Below are 20,534 nucleotides of genomic sequence, written 5' to 3' on the forward strand. Positions count from 1 at the left end.
TGGTCCTGTTAGCTAGGGATGATTGGAATTGTAGTTCCAAAACATCTGGAGGCCAGAGTTTGCCAATGCCCTCTCAAAAGCAAGTGCCTAGACAGGGCACCATCTTGCCCAAATTCAGCACTTTACATGTTTACCCAGAAGCAGTGTTAGAAACTGAGATATGAAAAATAGGAGCTACATGGCACCTTAAACCTAGGATATGGGTGCAACAATGGAATGTCTAGGTGTGCTTTTTTATAACAAGAATACAAAGCTGAAAATGAATAAACTTCAGCTAAAATATTATGTTCATTTTTCACATGGTCTCTAGTCCTTCCCCTGCCTACCCCCCTAATATTCTTAAGAGGGTCTCCTCTCCTGTCTTCAGAGAGTCGCTGGAAGTGGGGAGGCAGAAAAAAGGTCCTCCTTTCATTCCACTCTGCAGTTTTAATCTGAAATCTTAGGCGCAGTACTGTGCCCAGAGCTCAGAAACTGCTCATGCTAATGAAATTGGCTGTTGCAAAATGCACCTAGAACAATGGGAGTTTCGAACACTGCTCAGAAGCAAGTACCACTGTGCTCAATGAGACTTGCTCCCAGAGACACATGCAGCCCTATAATGGGAAAGTTAAGTATTTGCTTAAATCTCTCTCTCTGTCTCTCCCACACACATACACCAGAATTAAAATAAATCTTATTTTGGTTGCATCATGCCAGTTGTCACTAGGAAAACTCTAAGCAGGACCTGCCACATTCCTGCCCCACACACTTGTGATTGCTGGAGAAAAGCAATACCTTTCCTTCTCCTGAATTAGTTTATGCACGTGCTACTTTAAACCACGTGGGACGTGGGTGGCACTGTGGGTTAAACTACAGAGTCTAGGACTTGCCAATCAGAAGGTTGGTGGTTCAAATCCCCGTGACGGGGTGAGCTCCTGTTGTTCGGTCCCAAATCCTGCCCACCTAGCAGTTCGAAAGCACATCAAAGTGCAAGTAGATAAATAGGTACCGCTCCGGCGGGAAGGTAAGCGGCGTTTCCGTGCGCTGCTCTGGTTCGCCAGAAGCAGCTTAGTCCTGCTGGCCACATGACCTGGAAGCTGTACACCAGCTCCCTTGGCCAATAAAGCGAGATGAGCGCCGCAACCCCAGAGTCGGCCACAACTGGACCTAATGGTCAGGGGTCCCTTTACCTTTACCTTTACCTTACTTTAAACGACATGAGGACACTATTTGTCTTGCAAGCTAGCCAGCACTTGCTTGTGGTCTTCACTTTGTCTAAGACTCTAAGTTAATTCCACCCCTAAAAGTGGAGCCATTATTTATTTGTTGTCCTCTTCCAGCTTGCTGAGATAGGATTTCTGCTATTTCTCTCTCACCTCTTATCTTGTAAATAGTCCATTCTGTGAATAAAGCCTTTGAACTCCAGAAACTGTAAGTGATCTTTTCAATCCAATTCACCCAAGATGCAAGGTCTGTTAATGTTGATGCCCAGGCATTCAGAGGCATACTGCCTCCAGCAGTGAAGGAGGAAGACAGCCTTCATGGCTGTAGCCACCGATAACCTTATCCTTATGAATTTGTCCAAATATACGAACCTAAGGATTCAAAGGACTGTATGAAATTAAGAATCAGGAGCCAACTTCAGGCATCTGATGATGTGGATGTTATTAGGATGCTGCAATAATTGTGAGCCCTGCAATCCAAGGCTCCGAGTACTTTCACTTCGTAGATCAGTCCCTCATGAATTTGGTCAAACTCTTAACATTTCACATAATGTAAAGATTATGGGGGATCTAGTCCCCAACCCAAGCTCACAATATCACCCCCCCCGCAATAAGTATCTGACCCAGCTGTGGGATCTGTAAAATATTTGTCTCATAGAGAAATAACGAAAAAGTGAGTAAGGCATCTAGAATCATTTGATTTCATACATCAAAGCTACACGTCTCTCCCAAGGCAGCACGTGCTGACACCTTTCTCGCATCTTCTCCAGCCCTCTTCCTTCATTCTGGGCGCATGTTCCAGTCAAATCTGCATTTCAAAAACAGTTTTCAAACACAACAATAGTTATCAGAGTAATTCTAAACGCATTAAACAGCGTGATTTATAAAAAAAAACCCTTCGCCGTATTTCCTGGCAAATAATGCTCCTTACATCCAAGTCTTCGTTGTGCGGCTAGAGAGGTCTTTTCCTTTTACCGATCTGGAATTGTCTGGTGTCACTGGACAGCCTCGAGCTCTAGTATTATGAAAAGTGGAATGTGTGTGTGTGGGGGGGGGGGTTGGTGCTTCTCTCTATTTGCTCCACCCGATGTAGAAGACCCTTCTTTTTTCCGCTCGCAAAGGCGGCGAAGCGAAAGTAAAAAGGAGGCGTGGTTCGGACCACTGTTCCCATCCCTTCATTGTCCCGCCGCTGCTTTTGACTGAGCCAGAGGAAATGTATAAAACCTGCCGCGCCAAAGCCGCTTTGTTTGGTGATCCGCCTAGGAGCTTGGTGAGGAGCCGCTGCGGAACAGCCGTGCCGAAAGCGCGCAGGACTCCCGCTCTTCCTTACAGGGAAAGATAGTCTAGAGTCTAGACTTCCTGCTATATTGGAAAGGCGCGGGGAGAGGGGCGCGGGAGGCGGAGCTCTCTCCGCGCAAGGCTTGCTTTCTGCACTACCTTGCCGGGTAAGGGTGGGGGTCGTTGTCTTTGGTTCCCCTTTGCAGGCACAAGAACGGTCCCTCTCGCCCTCCAAGGGGTAGGGCTTTGTTAAAGGCGTTTGCGTGAGGCTGGGGGGGGGGGCGTTGTGCCATAAACAAAACGAGGGCTCACGCCGGCCTCTGGTCTCCTAGCGTGTCTTCATAAGTGTAAAGGCACAGGGATCCCCGTGCGTGCGCTGGCACCACTAGGACAGGGCACAACTTTGCGCAGCATTACTTCGCATTAGAAAATCGTGGCGAGGCAGGAGGGGCAACCCTTGAGAGGTGCACTCCTTCAACTCTTCCCTGTGTCTCCGGCTCAAGACAGGGTGCACTGCTGCGCGAATACACAGCTCCGTCCTCCTTCGCTGATTTGCGCTCCGTTGCGGCCAAGAGGCTTCCTGCTGGGTCCATGCTCCTCTGCTAAAGGCGCACAGGTTTCGCCCGCTTCAGGGGTTGGGCTGGCGCGTGGGTCCCTCTGGAGAAGAATGTGTACTTGAGGGCTTGATTGGAGAAGGTGCTCCGGGAAGGTTAGGGCAGAGCCAGCTGCTGCCCACACGCCTCTCTGGGAACTGTGCTGCTCGAGTGTTAGGCTGTCCTAAGTCGCGAGGTGCCCCGACAATTTCTGCCAAATCCGCACCCCGAAGGCTTGGAGCAGCGTCAAGGCGCTGCGCTGCTGTCATGCTCTTGGCGCTGGGCGACCGGAGCCTCAACCTTTCCAACCAGAGCGCGGCGGGAAGCGCCGGTAACTTGAGTTTCGACAGCCAGCTGCTGGCCTTTCCTGCTGGGAGCCTGGGACGGACGGGACACCTGACGGTGGCTGTGTGCCTGGGCGTCATCTTGCTCCTGGGCAGCCTCAGCAACCTCCTGGTGGTGCTGATCTTCGTCAAGTTCCAGGCCATCCGGACGCCCATCAACCTGATCCTGCTCAACATCAGCCTCAGCGACCTCCTGGTCTGCGTCTTCGGGACCCCTTTCAGCTTCGCCTCCAGCGTGCGCGGCCGTTGGCTCCTAGGCAAGGCCGGCTGCAAGTGGTACGGCTTCGCCAACTCCCTCTTCGGTAGGTTTTTAGAGCCACGCTCTGGTTTGGGGGAGGAGGCGCGTGGAATATTTGGGAAAGCAAGAGGGATTTGCCTTTAGGGTATCCAAAGTTCCTGCGTGGTTTTAAACATCGAAATTTCTGAAGCTCCAGTTCATTTATGTATTAATTTATTAGATTTAACTACCATCTTTCTCCTCCACAGTTCTAAAGATCTCCTTCCCTATGAGGTAGGCAGATAGACTGGCCAAAGATCACCCAGTGCCAGTGTGATTCATGGCTGAGCTGGGATTCAGACCCTGGTCTCCCAAGTCATAGTCCAATATGTCAGCTGTTACAGCACCCTGGCTATGTGGAGACCACACCAGAGAAAGCCATAGAGTTGACCCAGCCTTGACCAAAGCTATGTGCTGCGCTTGGTCCCATTCACACCAGTAAAGTGCTCCAGAACAGTCATGGAGAATCCTGGGGACTTGTTAAGCGTGATAGGAATTGTCACTCTGTGAGGCCAGCACCCTTTAACTACAGTTCCTTGGGGAAAACTATTGCTGTTAAAGGGTGCTTTAAATGTATGGTGTAGATCTGACTTTTCATTTCTGGCCCCCAAAATTTAGCAAATTGTATGAGTGATGCAAGTTTTCTTAATTGCTTCTCTTATTTTGCCCAATTTATGCTGCATTTAAAAACTATTATTTGTATAATTTACTGTTGCTTTGCTGGTCGTGGAGAAAGGCAAATAGTTATTCCAAGCCCTTGGGTGACTTTGTCTGCTGTACCAAGACCATTGGCAATTTGACTCTGCAACTCCTCCAGACTTTCAAAACTGTTCATGCACTTTCAAGCCAATCTCCATATTCAGGAATCTTAGGACTCAGCCATACAGCTGCAAACGTTTTAAGTGCATTATACAAACGTTACACTAGATGGCGATGGCGAGCTTTTGAACAATTCAATCTTCTTTAAAAACTTTTTAAAAAACATTTTCATAGCATTTTTTATATGTGCCTAGATTCCACCCTAGACAGTCTCCATTCTGTGTACTGACCAGACCTAAACCTTCAATATGCCCACCCACCATGTGTGTCCTGGGACCTTGTCCTTTCCGTCTTTCCAAACATGCATTTGCTGCACTCACAGGTCACATTTTTGGGGTGTAATTCTAAAGATGCAATGTGTGAAATGACCATAAACAGCCACTATCTTTAAGGTCAAAAAGTGTCAGAATCTGGGGGTCTGGCAGGGTGGGTGGATCTGAAAGCCCAGGCCAGCCCTACCATTAGGTTGAGTGGGGTGGGGTGATTTTGGGTGTCATGAAAGGGCGGCTAATTCTTAGTAGTTTTATTTACTACCATTGCATTTGTACTCCTAGGGAGAGACGTTTGTACAATTTTCTGTCTCAAGTGCCAAAATACCTTTGCCTGCCCTGTGGCTTAACTTTGGGCAGAGGGCGGGGCTACCTTTCTCTGCCTCACCTTGGGCAGTAGCACATCTTGGTTTGGTTCCAGATGACCTGCATTCATCCTGATCTGTTTGCAGAACGCTTGAGGGGAGGTTAGATGAAACCAGCAATTTACACATTGCTGTTTCTTATTTCTTTGTGGGGAAATTAGATGGCAAGCACACTTTCAAGAGTGTTTCCACATCACTTTCTCTACTGCAAAAGTCCAGTTTTCAGGAGGAAACAAGTTTGTTGCACAAGAATCAAACCAACTTTAACTGTGCAACCTGAAAATAGAAAACACCTCTGGACCTGCCATGAGTTGAGCTCAGTGATTGATCTCTGAGCTGCTAGGGGCATCTCTGCAAATGTATTAACTGCCCCTAAGATTCCAGCTTCTTTCAAATATGGCTATCATTTTTCTCGCCAGCAGGGTTGTAGGATAAAGCATCAATGTGCAGCCTGATTCTGCACTAATCTCCTGGGCATCTGTACCTCTGTAGCTCATCCATTGTTCCTGATATTATCCGTATGTGACACAGCTAATCTCTCTAGCTGGGATGTGTCACAGTCCATTTGCTTCAATCAGAAGCCTGACTTCTCCTGCATGCGCTCTTTCCTCTTTGCAGGGACCTTTCAACACATGTCTCACAAAGGAAATTTTGTGTATGAAGATGCAGAGAGCCATAAAGGCAAGACTTGGCCTTTGCTGAGGGATAGATGCAAGATGAGATCTACCAGCTCTGAAATCAGGAAACGGGAAAGAAGCTTCCCAAAGATCACAGTCTGGCTTTTTCCCTTGTGAGAAGGTTATTTTCTATGTTTTTATGATGCCAATTTGCAAACAAGCGGGATAAGCCAGCATGGGTGTGAAGAGGACGGCAGCTAGTTCTGGCCTCTAAATATATGTGGGGCTGGTGCCAGCCTATTTTGCATCCTAGGCTAGGCTAACTACAGTGGTACCTCGGGTTACATACGCTTCAGGTTACAGACTCCGTTAATCCAGAAACAGTGCTTCAGGTTAAGAACTTTGCTTCAGGATGAGAACAGAAATCGTGCTCCGGTGGTGCGGCAGCAGCGGGAGGCCCCATTAGCTAAAGTGGTGCTTCAGGTTAAGAACAGTTTCAGGTTAAGTACGGACCTCCGGAACGAATTAAGTACTTAACCCGAGGTACCACTGTACTTGCATTCTCCAGCCCCAATTGCTAAATTCAATTTTCAGAAACAGGTGTCTTATAGAAAAACTGAAATGCACAAAACTTGAAACTGCTAAATTTATTTTAAATTGCAAGAGTACGTCATACAATAATAATTATTGATTATTTCAAATACAAAAGAAAATGTTTCAACATGCAAATCATCTTGAATAATCTTGTGAATTTTGACATCAAAATTTAAGTCTCTTAAAAGTTTCCATTTCAGGCACATCGAAATCTCACTTTGTGTGACTTTTCCTTTGCAAATTTTGTCACCTTCACCTGCCTTCAGGTCAAGTGAGGATGCTTGGGCATGTTCAATTGATATAGTTGCCAAGTTTTTATCAGTTTGAGCTTTGACACTGGAAATCTGAGAAGGATCCTTAGATTAACCAAAACATTAAAAAAAGGTAAAGGACCCCTAGATTGTTAAGTCTGGGCAAAAGCAACTATGGGGTTGTGGCATTCATCTTGCTTTCAGGCTGAGGGAGATGACGTTTGTCTGCAGACACCTTTCCGGGACATGTGGCCAGCAGGGCTAAACCACATCTGTCACAATGGAACACTGTGACAGAAGTCAGAGCACTCGGAAACGCTGTTTATCTTCCTGCTGGAGTGGTACCTATTTATCTACTTGCACTGGTGTGCTTTCAAACTGCTAGGTTGACAGGAGCTGGGACCGAGCAACGGGAGCTCACTCCGTTGTGGGGATTTGAACCGCCGACCTTCTGAATGGCAAACCCAAGAGGCTCAGTGGTTTAGAATACAGCACCACCTGTGCCTTATCCACACTTCCTGTTGTCCCGTTGCTTTTCCTCCAGGGAAAACCACTCTTTAGTGCTCAATCGGAGCAAACAGCAATTTGCTCCAGTCCAGATGGTTTTGCTTTATTAATCAGACATAGCTCACTAGAAAAATGAATACCTTTTCAAACAAAGATTATGATGTGACCGTAAGATTTAAAATTAAGTGATTTTTACTTTGTATGTGTGTGTGTTTGTGAACATAACTTCCAATCAACTGCCTATTTTAAGTATACATTTAAAAAACAATTCTAATGTATAATGCATTTTACCTAAAATGATTAAAAAATCAAAATATAAAATAAAAGTAAAATATCATAATAAATTTATAATATATTACAAGAACTAATCTGTATAAAACTGTGCCCTTCAAAGGTCAGTTCTGCACCTGTTTGAGCTCTATACCCCATCTGGCTGCCTAGTTTGCCTGATCATAGCACTGGTCCTGAGGAAATGTCAGTCACCCCCCCCCAAAAAAAACCCCAGCATGTGTGGTTCTTGCAACTGTACAAGGCTGCTTTTCATTTAGCTAACTGCAAAACTCCATCCCAGCTGCCAAGCTCTTTCCCCTTCAGAACTTCACCAGTGGGGTGTGTTAAATATTTAGGAGCCATCAGCTGGCAAGAAAACAGAATGCCTGTTCACTTTATGTCACAGAGCAGGGTTCTAGCCACAATGTTATTAAGGTCAGCTTTGCCTGCTTGCAAAACTCCCCCCCTCCCAGCATGATTGATATAATTATTATTATTATCCATTAAACTTACTAGTCACTTTATGGACAAATTTAACTGCAAGCAACTTACGGCAATAAACGAATGACACATACATTAAAGCCTGCATTAAAAAAACAAAACCCAGAGAAAAAGCTAAAACTCACCCACAGTTTTAAAAGGCAAGACTAAAACATCCCACTCCACCCAAAATGTTAAAAGCCAAAGGCTTGGCAGAAATGAATAATAAATAATATAACAAACTTTTATTTATATCCCGCCCTCCCCAGCCGAAGTTGGGCTCAGGGTGGCTAACATCAGATATATAACATTGGTAGAAAATCAGACAATAATTAAATTACCTCTTAAAAACAGGTCAAAATCAAATTAAAGCTTAATTAGATGGCTTTCCGCAGGGTTAGGGTTGGGAACAGTAAGTGCTCATCGGCCCAACTGTTTACGCTGATCTTATATTGGCCTGTGAGAATGCTGGGAGGCCTCTTTCATATTAGTTCTTATACTAAAAGAAAAGGGGAGTCAGGCTGAGCCCTGACCAAAGGCTGTCTTGCAGGCCCTGCGGAAAGATGTCAAATCCCTCAGGGCCCTGATCTCTTGTGGCAGAGCGTTCCACCAGGCCGGGCCAAGGCCGAAAAGGCCCGGGATCTCCAAGGTGTTATTATTTGCAGACCGTAAGGTACAAGGGTCCTAGGCCGTATAGAGCTTTAAAAGTTAAAACCAGCACCTTAAATTTGACCCTGTACTCCACCGGGAGCCAGGGCAGCTGGTATAGCACTGGATGAATGTGATGCTGCGGTGAAGACCGCGTAAGGAGTCTCGCCACAGCATTCTGCACCTGCTGGGGTTTCTCAGTCAGCTTCAAGGGCAGCCCCACATAGAGTGAGTTACAATAATCAAGCCTGGAGGTGACCTCCATGGATCACAGTGACAAGATCAGGGCGAGACAGGTAAGGGACCAACTGTTTAGCACCGCAGAGAAATGTTTTTTTTCTTCCTGGTGCATAATGGTAAGTAATGATGGTGCCTGGCAAACCTCCTTGGGGAGAGCATCCCGCAAACAAGGAACCACCACTAAAAGGCCCCTTCTTGTGCTGCCCCCCTCTAGACCCCCCCCCTTGGAAGGGGCACATGGAGAAGGACCTCTGGTGACGATTGCAGGTTATGGTTTAGTACATAGCAGGGAGAGGTACTGAGTCAGTGTGGGGTAGTGGTTAAGAGCAGTAGTCTCATAATCTGGTGAACCAGGTTCGATTCCCCGCTCCTCCACATGCAGCTGCTGGGTGACCTTGGGCCAGTCACACTTTTCTGAAGTCTCTCAGCCTCACTCACCTCACAGAGTGTTTGTTGTGGGGGAGGAAGGGAAAGGAGATTGTTAGCCTCTTTGAGACTCCTTAAAGGGAGTGAAAGGCGGGATATCAAATCCAAATTCTTCTTCTTCTTCTTCTTCTTCTTCTTCTTCTTCTTCTTCTTCTTCTTCTTCTTCTTCTTCTTCCTGAGCTGGATATCATCTGTCTTCCAATGTCACAGGTTTACATTCCAGCATTCGAAAAGCAAATCTTTGATCTGTTAACTCTGGGCCGCTCTCTCTCTTGCAGGCATCGTTTCCCTTGTGTCTCTTTCCATCCTCTCCTACGAACGCTACGCCACGGTCCGGCAGAGGCAGGCCAATCCAGTTGTGTCCAGTTACATCAAGTCCTGGCTTTGCATCATTGGCTCCTGGATCTACTCTTTGTTCTGGACCTTGCCGCCTCTTTTCGGCTGGAGCAGCTATGGCCCCGAAGGGCCCGGCACGACCTGCTCTGTCTCTTGGCATGCCAGGTCTCCCAGCAACTTCTCCTACATCATCTGCCTCTTCATCTTCTGCCTCGTCTTGCCCCTCCTGACGATGATCTACTGCTATGGGAAAATCCTGCAGACGATTAGAAAGGTAAACCAAAGCCCCCTAACCTCTTTGACAGAATGTGGTGGTGCAGTTGTGTGCGCGCACATGTCACGTTGCTGGCCTGAGGTTGTTAGCTTGGATTTGTTAGGAGAGGCAGGTGTGACTCTTGTTTGGAGCTGTGTCTAGGAGCTCTTCCATCTTCACCTCTGAGAGCAATTCCTTATGAAACATGCTTCAGAGTTAAATGGCTAGAACAGGAAGGCCAGCGATTCAGGGGAAACAGAAAAATCAGAAGGGCTCCCACAGAGGATTGTGCAACTTGCACAAAATGTCTCCCTCCCCTTATTTATAAAATCCTACTTCAAGGGAGAAGAACATTTACTTCTGGTGTAAGCTTATGAATGGTTGAATCACAGCGGCATTTTTAAGCTCCCAGGGATTGAGAGGTAGCTGTGAATTCTAACAGCTGGCAGTTGTGTAAGAGCTGAAAGTTGCATACTGTGACTTCAGGAAAATCACAGGGACAATGAGGCAATTACTGTCATTGACTTTTTTTTTAAAGAAAGAGCAGAGCCTCCAGAAATGATTTTTGTGAATAGAAGCAGATTAACAGCAAGGGTAACATGGGAAGCAGTGTGATATATTCTCCTTATATAAATAGCAAAGGCAATGCCAGGCTTTGAACATATTCTTCTGCTCAGATCCTGCTTGTGGGCGTCCCATAATGGGCCTCAGGATGCCCAAATCAATGGGCCACTGGTGGCTCTTATGTTCTTGCACACCCAGGAAGCTGTCAGAAGAAACTGAAGGAGCTGCTTGTAAATAAATAACTTTGCTACTGGGACATCTCCTGAACCACACAGAGGGCCCCAGGTTTCAGAACGTTGTTCTAAAGACTTAAAGGAGCTAGAGCAAAAAAATGATTTGGGGAATGACCTGCGCTTGGGTAAGGTGGTACAGAGTGCAATGAGGAAGAAACTCTATGAAAACGTCCCCTCTCTCATATTTTAGCAGGTCTGTAGATTCCACCTGACATCTGTTCAGAAAAGAGAACACCACATCCTGTTCATGGTTGTGTCAATGGTCACCTGCTACCTCCTCTGCTGGATGCCATATGGAATTGTCTCCCTGATCGCGACATTTGGCCAGCCCGGAACAATCAGCCCCTCAGTGAGCATTATCCCGTCCATTCTGGCCAAGACTAGCACGTTTGTGAACCCCATCCTTTACGTCCTCTTGAACAAGCAGGTAAGAACATGATAGCATATCATGGGAACATCAGAAGAGTCTGGTGGAGCAGATCATGGAGAATAACCAGGCAGCACAGCATTATTTTGGGTCAAATCAGGCCGCAACTTTATTGACTGCAGATGTAAGAGGTTTGGCATAGGCATTGGGTACAACCATTGGCTTCCAGTGTCCTAACCTCTCCCTCTGCTCTCCCTTTTCTAACTTCTGCTTTGCATCCATTTGCTGCTACAAACACAGTTTCTCACTGACTGACATACAGTATTATAATAGTCTGTGCTCAACAACAATGCATTGTGCTGCCTGGCTCTGCAAATTCACCCGCCTCTCCCCATCATCTTTCCCCCAAGGCATGTTTAAGCTTTAAATCACCAACTCTCACCTGCTGCTCATGACCTGGCAGGTTGCTGCTGCAGCACTGCTTGCGGCTGTGTGTGTGTGTGGAGTGTACAATTTCAGCACTATTGTTATTCTGCTCTGTTTTGAACCAAAATATTTCAACAGCCGGGATGATTTGGGAAAGGGCTTGAAAAAGCATGTGCAGAAAAAGCATCAAAGGACTGTTTGAGAGGCTTTAGCTGTGAGCATTTTTGTGACCTGCTAATGGCAAAACGGGCCATGTGGCTCGTTCTACAGATAAAATCTGTGCCTCCTTTTTTAAATAGCTGCAAGGGTGTTTCTCACGCTTCCTGTTCTTAGGTGCAGTTAGGGATTTGGAGATTGAGAAAGGTTACCTCTGAACCAGACCATTGAATCATAAGTCTGGCTGCTGGATCAGACCAAAGGACCATCCTGTTCTCACAGCAGCCAACAAGTTGCCCTAAAGGGTCATAAGGCTCATCTAGTCCAACCCCCTGCAGTGCAGGAGTCTTTTGCCCAACCATGGACTTGAACCCACAACCCTGAGATTAAGAGTCTCCTGCTCTACCGACTAAGCTATGGGGCGATGGGTCTTAGTATTGCCAGTTTTCTTCTGCAAAATGAGTATTTTGTGGTGCCCATGGAAGTTTATTAGCTTTCTGAATATAGAGCTGATATTCATAGGCACACAGCTCCCATCTGCAGTTGGAGAGCACAGCTATCCTGGATGCCTGGAAGTTTTCCTGCTTAAGCCCCAGGGTCAGTTTCAGATTTGACGTCATCCAGGGGTAGCAGGCCTTGGCAGGCTTACTTGACTTTGGCGGAGGCTCTTGGAGCAGCGCTGAGTCCCTGGGTAGAGCCACCCTTTCTGTTCCCCATGGCGCTCTGGTGTGGGAAATCAGTAAGAGCAGCCAGATCCAGAAAACTGGTGCTGCTGAAAGAATCAGGCTGGTGGGGAAAATGAAAAAGGGGTCCAGGGCAGGAATCAGCAGTGGCCTCCGAAAACTGCCCAAGAATGCCTGGCAGGGCTCCTTGGAAGGCAGGCAGGGAGAGACTGCTGGTGCAGCCCTGGCTCATTTTAGTGGGGCTTTCGTGGGAGAGCATCCAGGGACATCTACTAGGGCCAGAGCTCAGTGGCAGAGCATCTGCTTTCTGTGCAGAAAACCCCAATTCAGTCCCCAGCATGAAACTCTGGGAAGCCACTTCCAGTCAGTGTAGACCATGGGTAGGCAAACTAAGGCCCAGGGGCCGGATCTGGCCCAATTGCCTTCTCAATCTGGCCTGTGGACAGTCCGGCAATCAGCATGTTTTCACATGAGTATAATATGTCCTTTTATTTAAAATGCATCTCTGGGTTATTTGTGGGGCCTGCCTGGTGTTTTTACATGAGTAGAATGTGTGCTTTTATTTCAGATGCATCTCTGGGTTATTTGTGGGGCATAGGAATTGGTTCATTATTTATTTTCAAAATATAGTCCGCCCTCCCAAGGTCTGAGGGACAGTGGACCAGCCCCCTGCTGAAAAAATTTGCTGACCCCTGGTGTAGACATTATTGAGCTTGGTGGACTAATACCCTGGCTCTGTATAAGGCAGCTTCCTAAGCTCCTGTGATCTGGTTCAGACTTGTGCCCAAGTGGGTTCATCAGTGAAGGAGGGGCATGTTTTGTTTTGCATTTATTGATTAGTAACATCCCCACCCCACTTCATGTTGCTGCTTTGAATCATAATAGAATTCAATAGAAGTGTGGGGGGGGGGAGCTGGGAGGGGCACTGGTGAGTTCTGTGCCCCTACCCTACAGGCTTCAAATTCAAATTCTAGCCCTGGAGAAAACTGGCATTCCCTCTCCGCTTTTGCAGACTGTAACTAGGGCTGCAAAAGTCCAAAGGGATATGTGTGGGTTTTTTGCTATTCCCTTGCCAATGCAGTACTCTTGAGCCCATGATGCTGAGTTTAGTGATTCACCAAAGAACTGCATGTTCCTTGCTCCACATCAGGGCTAAGCTCTAGCTGGTGCCGGCTAGAGTTCCCACACAAACTATAATTTGTAACCATGGTTTGAAGCTGGCTTAGCAAACCCTGGTTTAGACCAACCCTGGTTCATGTTAACCCCAGCTGATTCCAGTGAACCATAAAAGGGAGGGAGAATTTGTGTGTGATTGGGAAGAAGAGAGAAAGGTGCATATTAGAACATACCACCAGCTTGCAAAACCCAGACTTTGGTTTGGGGACAGGTGGTGCTTACAGCTGAACTGGGTTTCTGGAGATAGGTTCGTGGTGGAGCACATGCTTTGTATGGGGAAACTCCCAAGTTCACTCCAGGCACCTCCAGTTTAAAAAGGATCAGATGGGAACAAACCCTTCCCAGCCTGGGCTCTTGCAGGAGCGCTGCCAGTTAAAGTAGATCAGGGATTAGGGACCTGTGGCACACCGGGTGTTGTTGGGCTCCAACACCCACCGGCCCCAGGCAGCAAGGCCAATGGTCAGGAATAGAAGGATTTGGAGTCTAGCAACATCTGAGGAGCCAAGGAATTCCCCCTACCGCTAAATTAGAAATCAGGCATGAATGTCAGCATTGCCACAAGGTGGCAGCAAGCAACTATATCAGCTGTGTTTTCTTCAACAGGCTTGGGAATCAGCCTGCTGTTAGCGATAGTATACTGAGCTAGGACGCTTGCTGCTGTGACCCAGTCAGTGTTTTCATAGAATCATAGAACTGTAGAGTTGGAAGGGAGCACAAGGGTCCAACCCCCTTCAATGCAGGAACCTAAACTCACGACCCTGAGATTAAGAGTCTCAAGCTCTGCCAATGGTGCTCTGGACAGAGCTGAGGGCCATTGAGAGCCTCACATGAAGGGGTGGGCTGGCTATTCAAGCTGCCTCAGGGGAAATGGGACTGGTTTTCCCACATGTGTTTATCACTTGATGTATGAAAGACAGGAGGACAAACAGCCTGTGTGAAGGAGCTGATCGGCATTATGTACAACAAAAGCAGTACCATACAGCTTTAAACAGCCATGTCTCCCCCCAGAGAATCCTGGGAACTGCAGTTTGCAAAGGGTGCTGATTGCTGGTAGGTATTCAGAACTCTATGATTCCCAGCGTGCTTTAACAATCCATCCCTCTTTGCAGAGAATGCTGGGAACCGTAGCTCTCTGAGTGGAATAGGAGTCTCCTAACTTGCTTAAAAAGCAGAGACATCACCTTGCCGACAAAGGTCCACATAGTTAAAGCTATGGTTTTCCCAGTAGTGATGTATGGAAGTGAGAGCTGGACAATAAAGAAGGCTGATCACTGAAGAATTGATGCTTTTGAATTATGGTGCTGGAGGAGACTCTTGAGAGTCCCATGGACTGCAAGAAGATCAAACCTCTCCATTCTTAAGGAAATCAGCAGACATTTTGGCAGCATTGCGCTAGGCGAGGGTAGGAATTGGGAAAGACGGTGGGGATCTGAGATTAAACCTCTGTCTCTTTAAATGTTTGCAAAGAACAACTCGGGAGAAAATGAACTAGAGCAAGACTAAGGTCCCTTTGCTGTTTCAAGCCTGCCTCTCCTCCCCAAACTCCTGTTGGTCCCCCTGCCCATGAGGAAAAAAGAAATCAGTATCATGCCTACATATTTTCTTCTTGGAGACTTGTAGTAATTTTGGGGAACAATTAAGAACAGGGGTAATGTAGGTGTGGCGTAAAATGCCCCCCCCCACCACATTGCATTGCTGATCCAAAGGCCCCCAGCTTTTCTTTTCTTTTTGCAAGAGTGTAAAGGCACTGGTGATCCAACCCCAGGACTTCCTTTGCCTCATTTGGTGCTCAATTAGCTAGTAGGGGAGGCTTCACTACCATAAATAAGCTTGATACAAAACAAATTATTCTGCCTAGGGAAGGAAAGCACAAGCCTGCTGCTTGCTTTGAAAATCCAAAGCAAGAAACTAAATTAAGGATTGAATGTGATTGCTAAAAAGATCTGCGCAAGTTAACTGCAGTGAGCTTGTTTGTTTTTGCTTGCATGCTGAATTTCACATTTTGTTTGGTTTCCTTCCCCCGCCTCCAGTTTTACAAGTGTTTCATCCTTCTCATAAAATGCGGGCCTCCACCAAAGCAACTGCAAACTACTTTGAATTCAAAAGCAAGCCAGGATTTCAACAATGCAGCTGGTGGAACGTTCGAAATCCATTTGTCCTGCATGCAAACAGATGAAAGGCCAAACCAAAGGGATGCTGGGCTCCCCACTACAAGGAAGCAGAAAACTCCTGTGGTTTCACTATGAGTCCTAGCTTGAAGAGGCTTGTTCTGGCATCTTCAGCCTCATGCCCATTTGATGACTTGCACCTAGACTTCCAGACTGATCCAAAGTCACACGTGCTTGCTCAAAACTTTGAGAGCAGTTAGAAGTGAGTGGAGGACCTTCTCTCTAGAAGTGCCCAATGCTACCCTGCTTGTTGCTGGAGTGTATCACCAGAGTGACGAAGTGTGAACTCTGCTGTATGGAAAAGAAATCAGAAGATGCTGTCAGCTTTTTAGGTTTTGCACAAGAGAGCAGGTGACTCATTGCTGCCTCTCTCTGCCAGCCAGTTCCAGTCAGATGTCTGTCCACACTACTATAACTTTATGCCAGCTTTACTGCAGTTTAAATGTTGTGGTCTCCCCCAAGATCAGAGGCATAACTAGGCTCTCTCCCACCCTTCGCGAGGAGATTTATTGGTGCCTCCAAATCAAGTGGAGATCATGGACCAGAAACTCAAAAGGTTTTGTTGTCACCTTCTGGGCTCTGCAAGTGTCTTCCTCCACGGCCATTAGTGACTTCTAATGCCATGGGCATTAGAAACTACCTTATACTGCTGGCCTTTGTAGGCTAGGCATCCTCAGTATTCTTTTGACTACAGTCCCCATCAGCCCTAGCCAAGGACGATGGGACTTTTAGTCCATAGCATCTGGAAGGCACAAGTTTGTGGAAAGGCTGATGCAGCCCAGTTACCATCAACCCAAACTGGGAACCACTGTCCAGGATCTCAGGCAGAGAGAGGCCTAGCTATTGAGGAGGATCAGATACTACCTGCTACCTGCGCCTCCTCTCTCAATCTGTCTTGGCGTTTGTATACTTCCTGGTATGATGCAAGCCATGTCCTCAGGCCAGGCCTTGTGCAAGGCACCGAGAAGAGCTCAGGTGTTGCTTCAGCGACAGCCAGGGCTCATCCAAACTTACGCTTTCCCCGCTGCTTTCCTCCTCTTTACCACTGAATTGGAGTAAACATCAATTGGGTTTTCTGCAGATTAGTGTTTGCTCTGATTTCAGCAATGAAGAGTCGGTTGTCCCAGGAAAAGCAGTGGGGCAAACAGAAAAACTGCTCAAACCTGTGGCTAGAAAGCATGGGACAAGCAGAAATTTCTCAGACCCATGCTGTCTAGGCATGGGACAAGCTTAAGCATGGACAAGCCCTGAGACGGAGCCCTATGATGGTAGGTGTATCCCAGTTGCAAGCTCCACCTTCACTGCAAGGAGGCTCTGTGATGATGGAGTCCTCCAAATCAGAGACTGGCAATGCTTCATCTGTGAGCCAGAAGAGCTCTGGTGCCACATGCTCATTTCCCCCTCCAAACTAGAGTCCCTAATCTCACGTGGGATCATGAGACGGGAACGATTCCTGGCTCATAATGCCACCCAACTCACCCTGTCTCCTAGGTGGTTCAGAAATAGAAGTCAAGAAATGCAAATCCAACCAGCGAGAGGCTTAAAAAAGAAAAGAAAAGATCAATGCAGAACCCACTGTCAGCAGAAAATGAGCCTGAAACTATTGTGAAGTGACATGAGATCACTAAAAACATAGCACTCAAACCCAATGAAAGAGGGAAATGAAAGAGATGTAAACAGGCTGGAAGAGCAAAGGAATCTCCACCTGATGCCTACTTGTGTCGGTGTGATATGGCCAGTGGTGGAGCTTCATGCTCTGGCACCGGGGGGCAGAGAGAAGGTGGCCCCGGGGGGTAGCCACTATGGCACCCCACCGGGATCGCACTGCCAGGAGCAGTGCGATCCCCTTGCACTCCTCTTCCTCCACTAGTGGATGTAGCTACCATTTGTCAGGCTGGTTCTTCCAATATGTTTCTCCATCTTGAATCTTGAATCCTGGAGGATCATCTAGTAAAACCCTGTGCAGCTGTCTGCAGCCTTGTTGTTATCAGCACCATGCTTTAACAAACTGAGCTATTTTGGGTTGCTACAGCTGATAGGATTTGCAGTCCAAAACACCTGGATAGCACTAGACTGAGGAAGTTCTGGGATAGTGTGTCTGACCAGGCCTAGGGAAATTCGGAGTTCATATCTTGCCTCTGTCCTGAAGCTCATTGGGTAACCTCAGGCCAATCTTATCCCAATCTCTCTCAAAGGGTTGTTGCAAGAATAAAATTGCAGAGGTGGGGAGAATCATGTACACCACCTTGAATTCCTGAGCAGCGTAGAAATGTAGTAGGATAATAAATCTTACCATATGAATTGTCCCAGACCCTGTGATCATTATTTTATTTTTCATGTGCCTCCCCCATGAGAGGTCTGGAGGATGGCAACACGAGAATAGATATTGAAATATACTCAGAGTCGAGAGTGGATTTCATGCTCTTTATTCAGCTCATAGTCGTGAGGAGGGAATAGAAGTTTCCCCAAAGTATCTGCTTTATATACATTATTTACACAATGGGCTGCACGTGATTGGTTAATTCCGGAATTCTCCTGTAGGCCAATCAGGTTGTGGATTCACTTCCATCTGGAGCTGGATTGGGTGGTTCCTGCAGACCAATCAGACTGCTGCATTGTTCTAGGACCAATCTGACTGCTACATTCTGAATCCTATTGTTCTAGGACCAATCTGACCGCTGCATTCTGAATCCTATTGTTCTAGGACCAATCAGACTGCTGCATTTTGGATCCTATTGTTCTAGGACCAATCAGACTGCTGCATTTTGGATCCTATTCAACGCAGTACATAACAGGTATTTCCTGTGGTGGCTCCACATTTGTGGAGCTCTCTCCCCAGTCAGGCTCTCCTAGCATGTTCACTACATTATCTTTAGGCACCAGCTGAAAATGTTTCTCTTCAACCAGGCCTTTGGCTGATTAACATTCTATGGCCTTTTACATGTGTCTGTCAGACGGGGGTTATTGGTTTGAGTTTGTTTTATTTGTATTTTGTGTTCTCATTTTCTGTGTCTATGTTGTGAACTGCCCTGTGATCTTTGGATAAAGGGCAGTAAACAAATTTAATTAAACAAAAAAAAAAAAAAAAACAAATAAACGACCATCACAACTGGGACACCACCATAGAGCACACCCTCTCCCAATAACCACTTGTCTTACCTGCTTCTGTGACCCGCAGAAGGTCATGCATCCCCCACCCCTGAAATATATAAGATAAATAAATGGAACATTGCTTTGATGGGACATAAGGCATCTTTTTGAGTTGCAGCTAGAGCCCCATGACTCAGTATCCTGGATTCAGAGTCCTCCCAAGTACAAGCACTCCATTTTCATTTGTTGGTCATTATAGATGGATCTGTGTGCCTCTTTCTCATGTTTAAGATTAAAAAATAAGGATCTTGCTGATTGACTTGTCTCTGGCTCTGTTTTGCTAGACCTAGACATGGCTGATCTGAGCTTATTCCACATGTAATTATGGTACACTTTATTACAATTTCATTCAGAAGTACAATTCCCCACTCCCAACACTTGCACACTTGCAGTTCGAAGAAATGTATTCCATTCTACTATTCAACTTGTTTTTCTGGATGTGTCAATAAAATTGTATAAAACAGGCTGCTGAGTGCTGAAACAAATTGCCCCAATTATCTGGGAAGTGAAGAGAGATCGTTATGGGCCTGCATTGAGAAAAATCCTGTACTGAGCAGTGGGGGTGGGGGTGGGAGGGATATACTACAGGACCTCCAGAGTCTATTCTGAGTTTAAAACTGGATAATCATGGAGCATCTCTGAAAAAACGAGTAACTTAGGGCCCCTTCGGATGAGCTTTTGTCCTGATCTGCTTGCACAAGGTTTATCTGCAGGTTAGACTGCACCCAGTCTTTATTGAGCTTTTATTCTGATTTGTTCGCAGGGAGGTTATGCAATGATGAGCATTCATATTGATTTGCTTGTAGGTTGTTTGTAGTCTTCTCACATATCATTTGTTCACCCCACACTTTTCAATGCACTTCCCCATCACTTTCTAACTGCAAAAAGTCCATGGGGCCCTCCAGACTGGAGTTCTATGGTGGGTGTATTTGGAAAAACATAGTACATCACACAATAATAGTACATTAGTGGTGGATATATTCTGTGTTATTGGCTGTTCTGCGATATTTCCTTGATGCCATCATATTATTGTTGCCCAGGGGACGTGGGACAGTGCAGCAGAAGGGGCAAAAAATAAAGCTTGGGACAGTTGTGGTATTAAAGGTTACAGAATTTCATCAGGAAGTTCCAGAATGTGCAGCAATTGGAAATGAAGCAGTATGATTGTCCTGAAACCCTTGCAAGCATAAACTGTGGACTCAGCTGAGGGGGGGGGGAGCCATTTTCCATAGTGCTTCTCCCCCTTTTGTTATAATGATTTTTAATTTATGATTTATTTATAGAGGGGTTTTTTGCTGTGTGTAGATCAACCCAAGTAATTGAAAGCAGGATCACATGTGGCCACCTCAGTAGCATCATGAGACCATATTTTCATGAATCCACCATAAAAAGGATGTCTGGAGGGCCCCTGATGCTTTTCTTTTTTAATGGAGTTGTTGTGCTGGGGGGCAGAGCACTTTAATCCAATTAATCCTTCCTGCAAAACACTGCCAGTCTGGGGGCACCCATAGTGAATCAGCTGGTGCAGAGACATAGAGTAACTCTGTCCAGAAGAACCCAGTCAGAAGAAGGACAAGTCAGAGTGATGTATACTACAAAGTGTGGCTGCAGATTTAATGACGGCATGGATATATACAAGTCGCCAACACTGGATTGGGAAGAGCCAAGCTCTTTTGAGGGTGGGTAATAATGCTGTGTCTCTGCACCAGGAGCAAATAAAAGAGCTGATTGGTGCAAATGTACTCAGTCCAGAGCAGGTGCATCAACTCTTGGCGGCGGAGGTGTCTTGGGTTCCCTCAAAACCTGCTGGCACAGGGCTAGGCCTCTTCAAGGGGCTAGAGG

General features: G+C 46.5%; 2 protein-coding genes and 1 long non-coding RNA gene across 4 annotated transcripts in view; 1 reads left to right on the forward strand and 2 right to left on the reverse strand.

Annotated features, from left to right (window-relative positions):
* The window catches only part of ARHGEF6 (Rac/Cdc42 guanine nucleotide exchange factor 6), a 370,252-nt gene that overhangs the window by 229,233 nt on the left and 120,485 nt on the right, over nt 1-20,534 (reverse strand). The gene's annotated exons all lie outside the window — the stretch shown is intronic.
* Nucleotides 1,630-2,359, reverse strand: LOC309334165. Its single transcript, XR_014152928.1, has 2 exons — nt 2,134-2,359; nt 1,630-2,010 (listed from the first exon to the last, which is right to left on the reverse strand). It is a non-coding gene; the product is annotated as an uncharacterized lncRNA (long non-coding RNA).
* Nucleotides 3,080-19,077, forward strand: LOC309334152 (pinopsin-like). 2 transcript variants are annotated; one of them, XR_014152919.1, is made up of 5 exons: nt 3,080-3,719; nt 9,459-9,790; nt 10,757-10,993; nt 15,405-16,627; nt 18,382-19,077. XR_014152919.1 is itself a non-coding variant. In XM_081848310.1 (4 exons), the coding sequence occupies exons 1-4, from the start codon at nt 3,341-3,343 to the stop codon at nt 15,618-15,620; spliced, it is 1,164 nt and encodes a 387-aa protein (XP_081704436.1). In that variant the 5' UTR covers nt 3,080-3,340; the 3' UTR covers nt 15,621-17,306. The 2 variants fall into 2 exon arrangements, 1 of the variants encoding a protein (XP_081704436.1); XM_081848310.1 differs by lacking the exon at nt 18,382-19,077 and having other exon boundaries at nt 15,405-17,306.

Source organism: Podarcis erhardii (assembly GCF_964252035.2).
Source record: "Podarcis erhardii genome assembly, chromosome: Z".
NCBI classification, from domain to species: domain Eukaryota; kingdom Metazoa; phylum Chordata; class Lepidosauria; order Squamata; family Lacertidae; genus Podarcis; species Podarcis erhardii.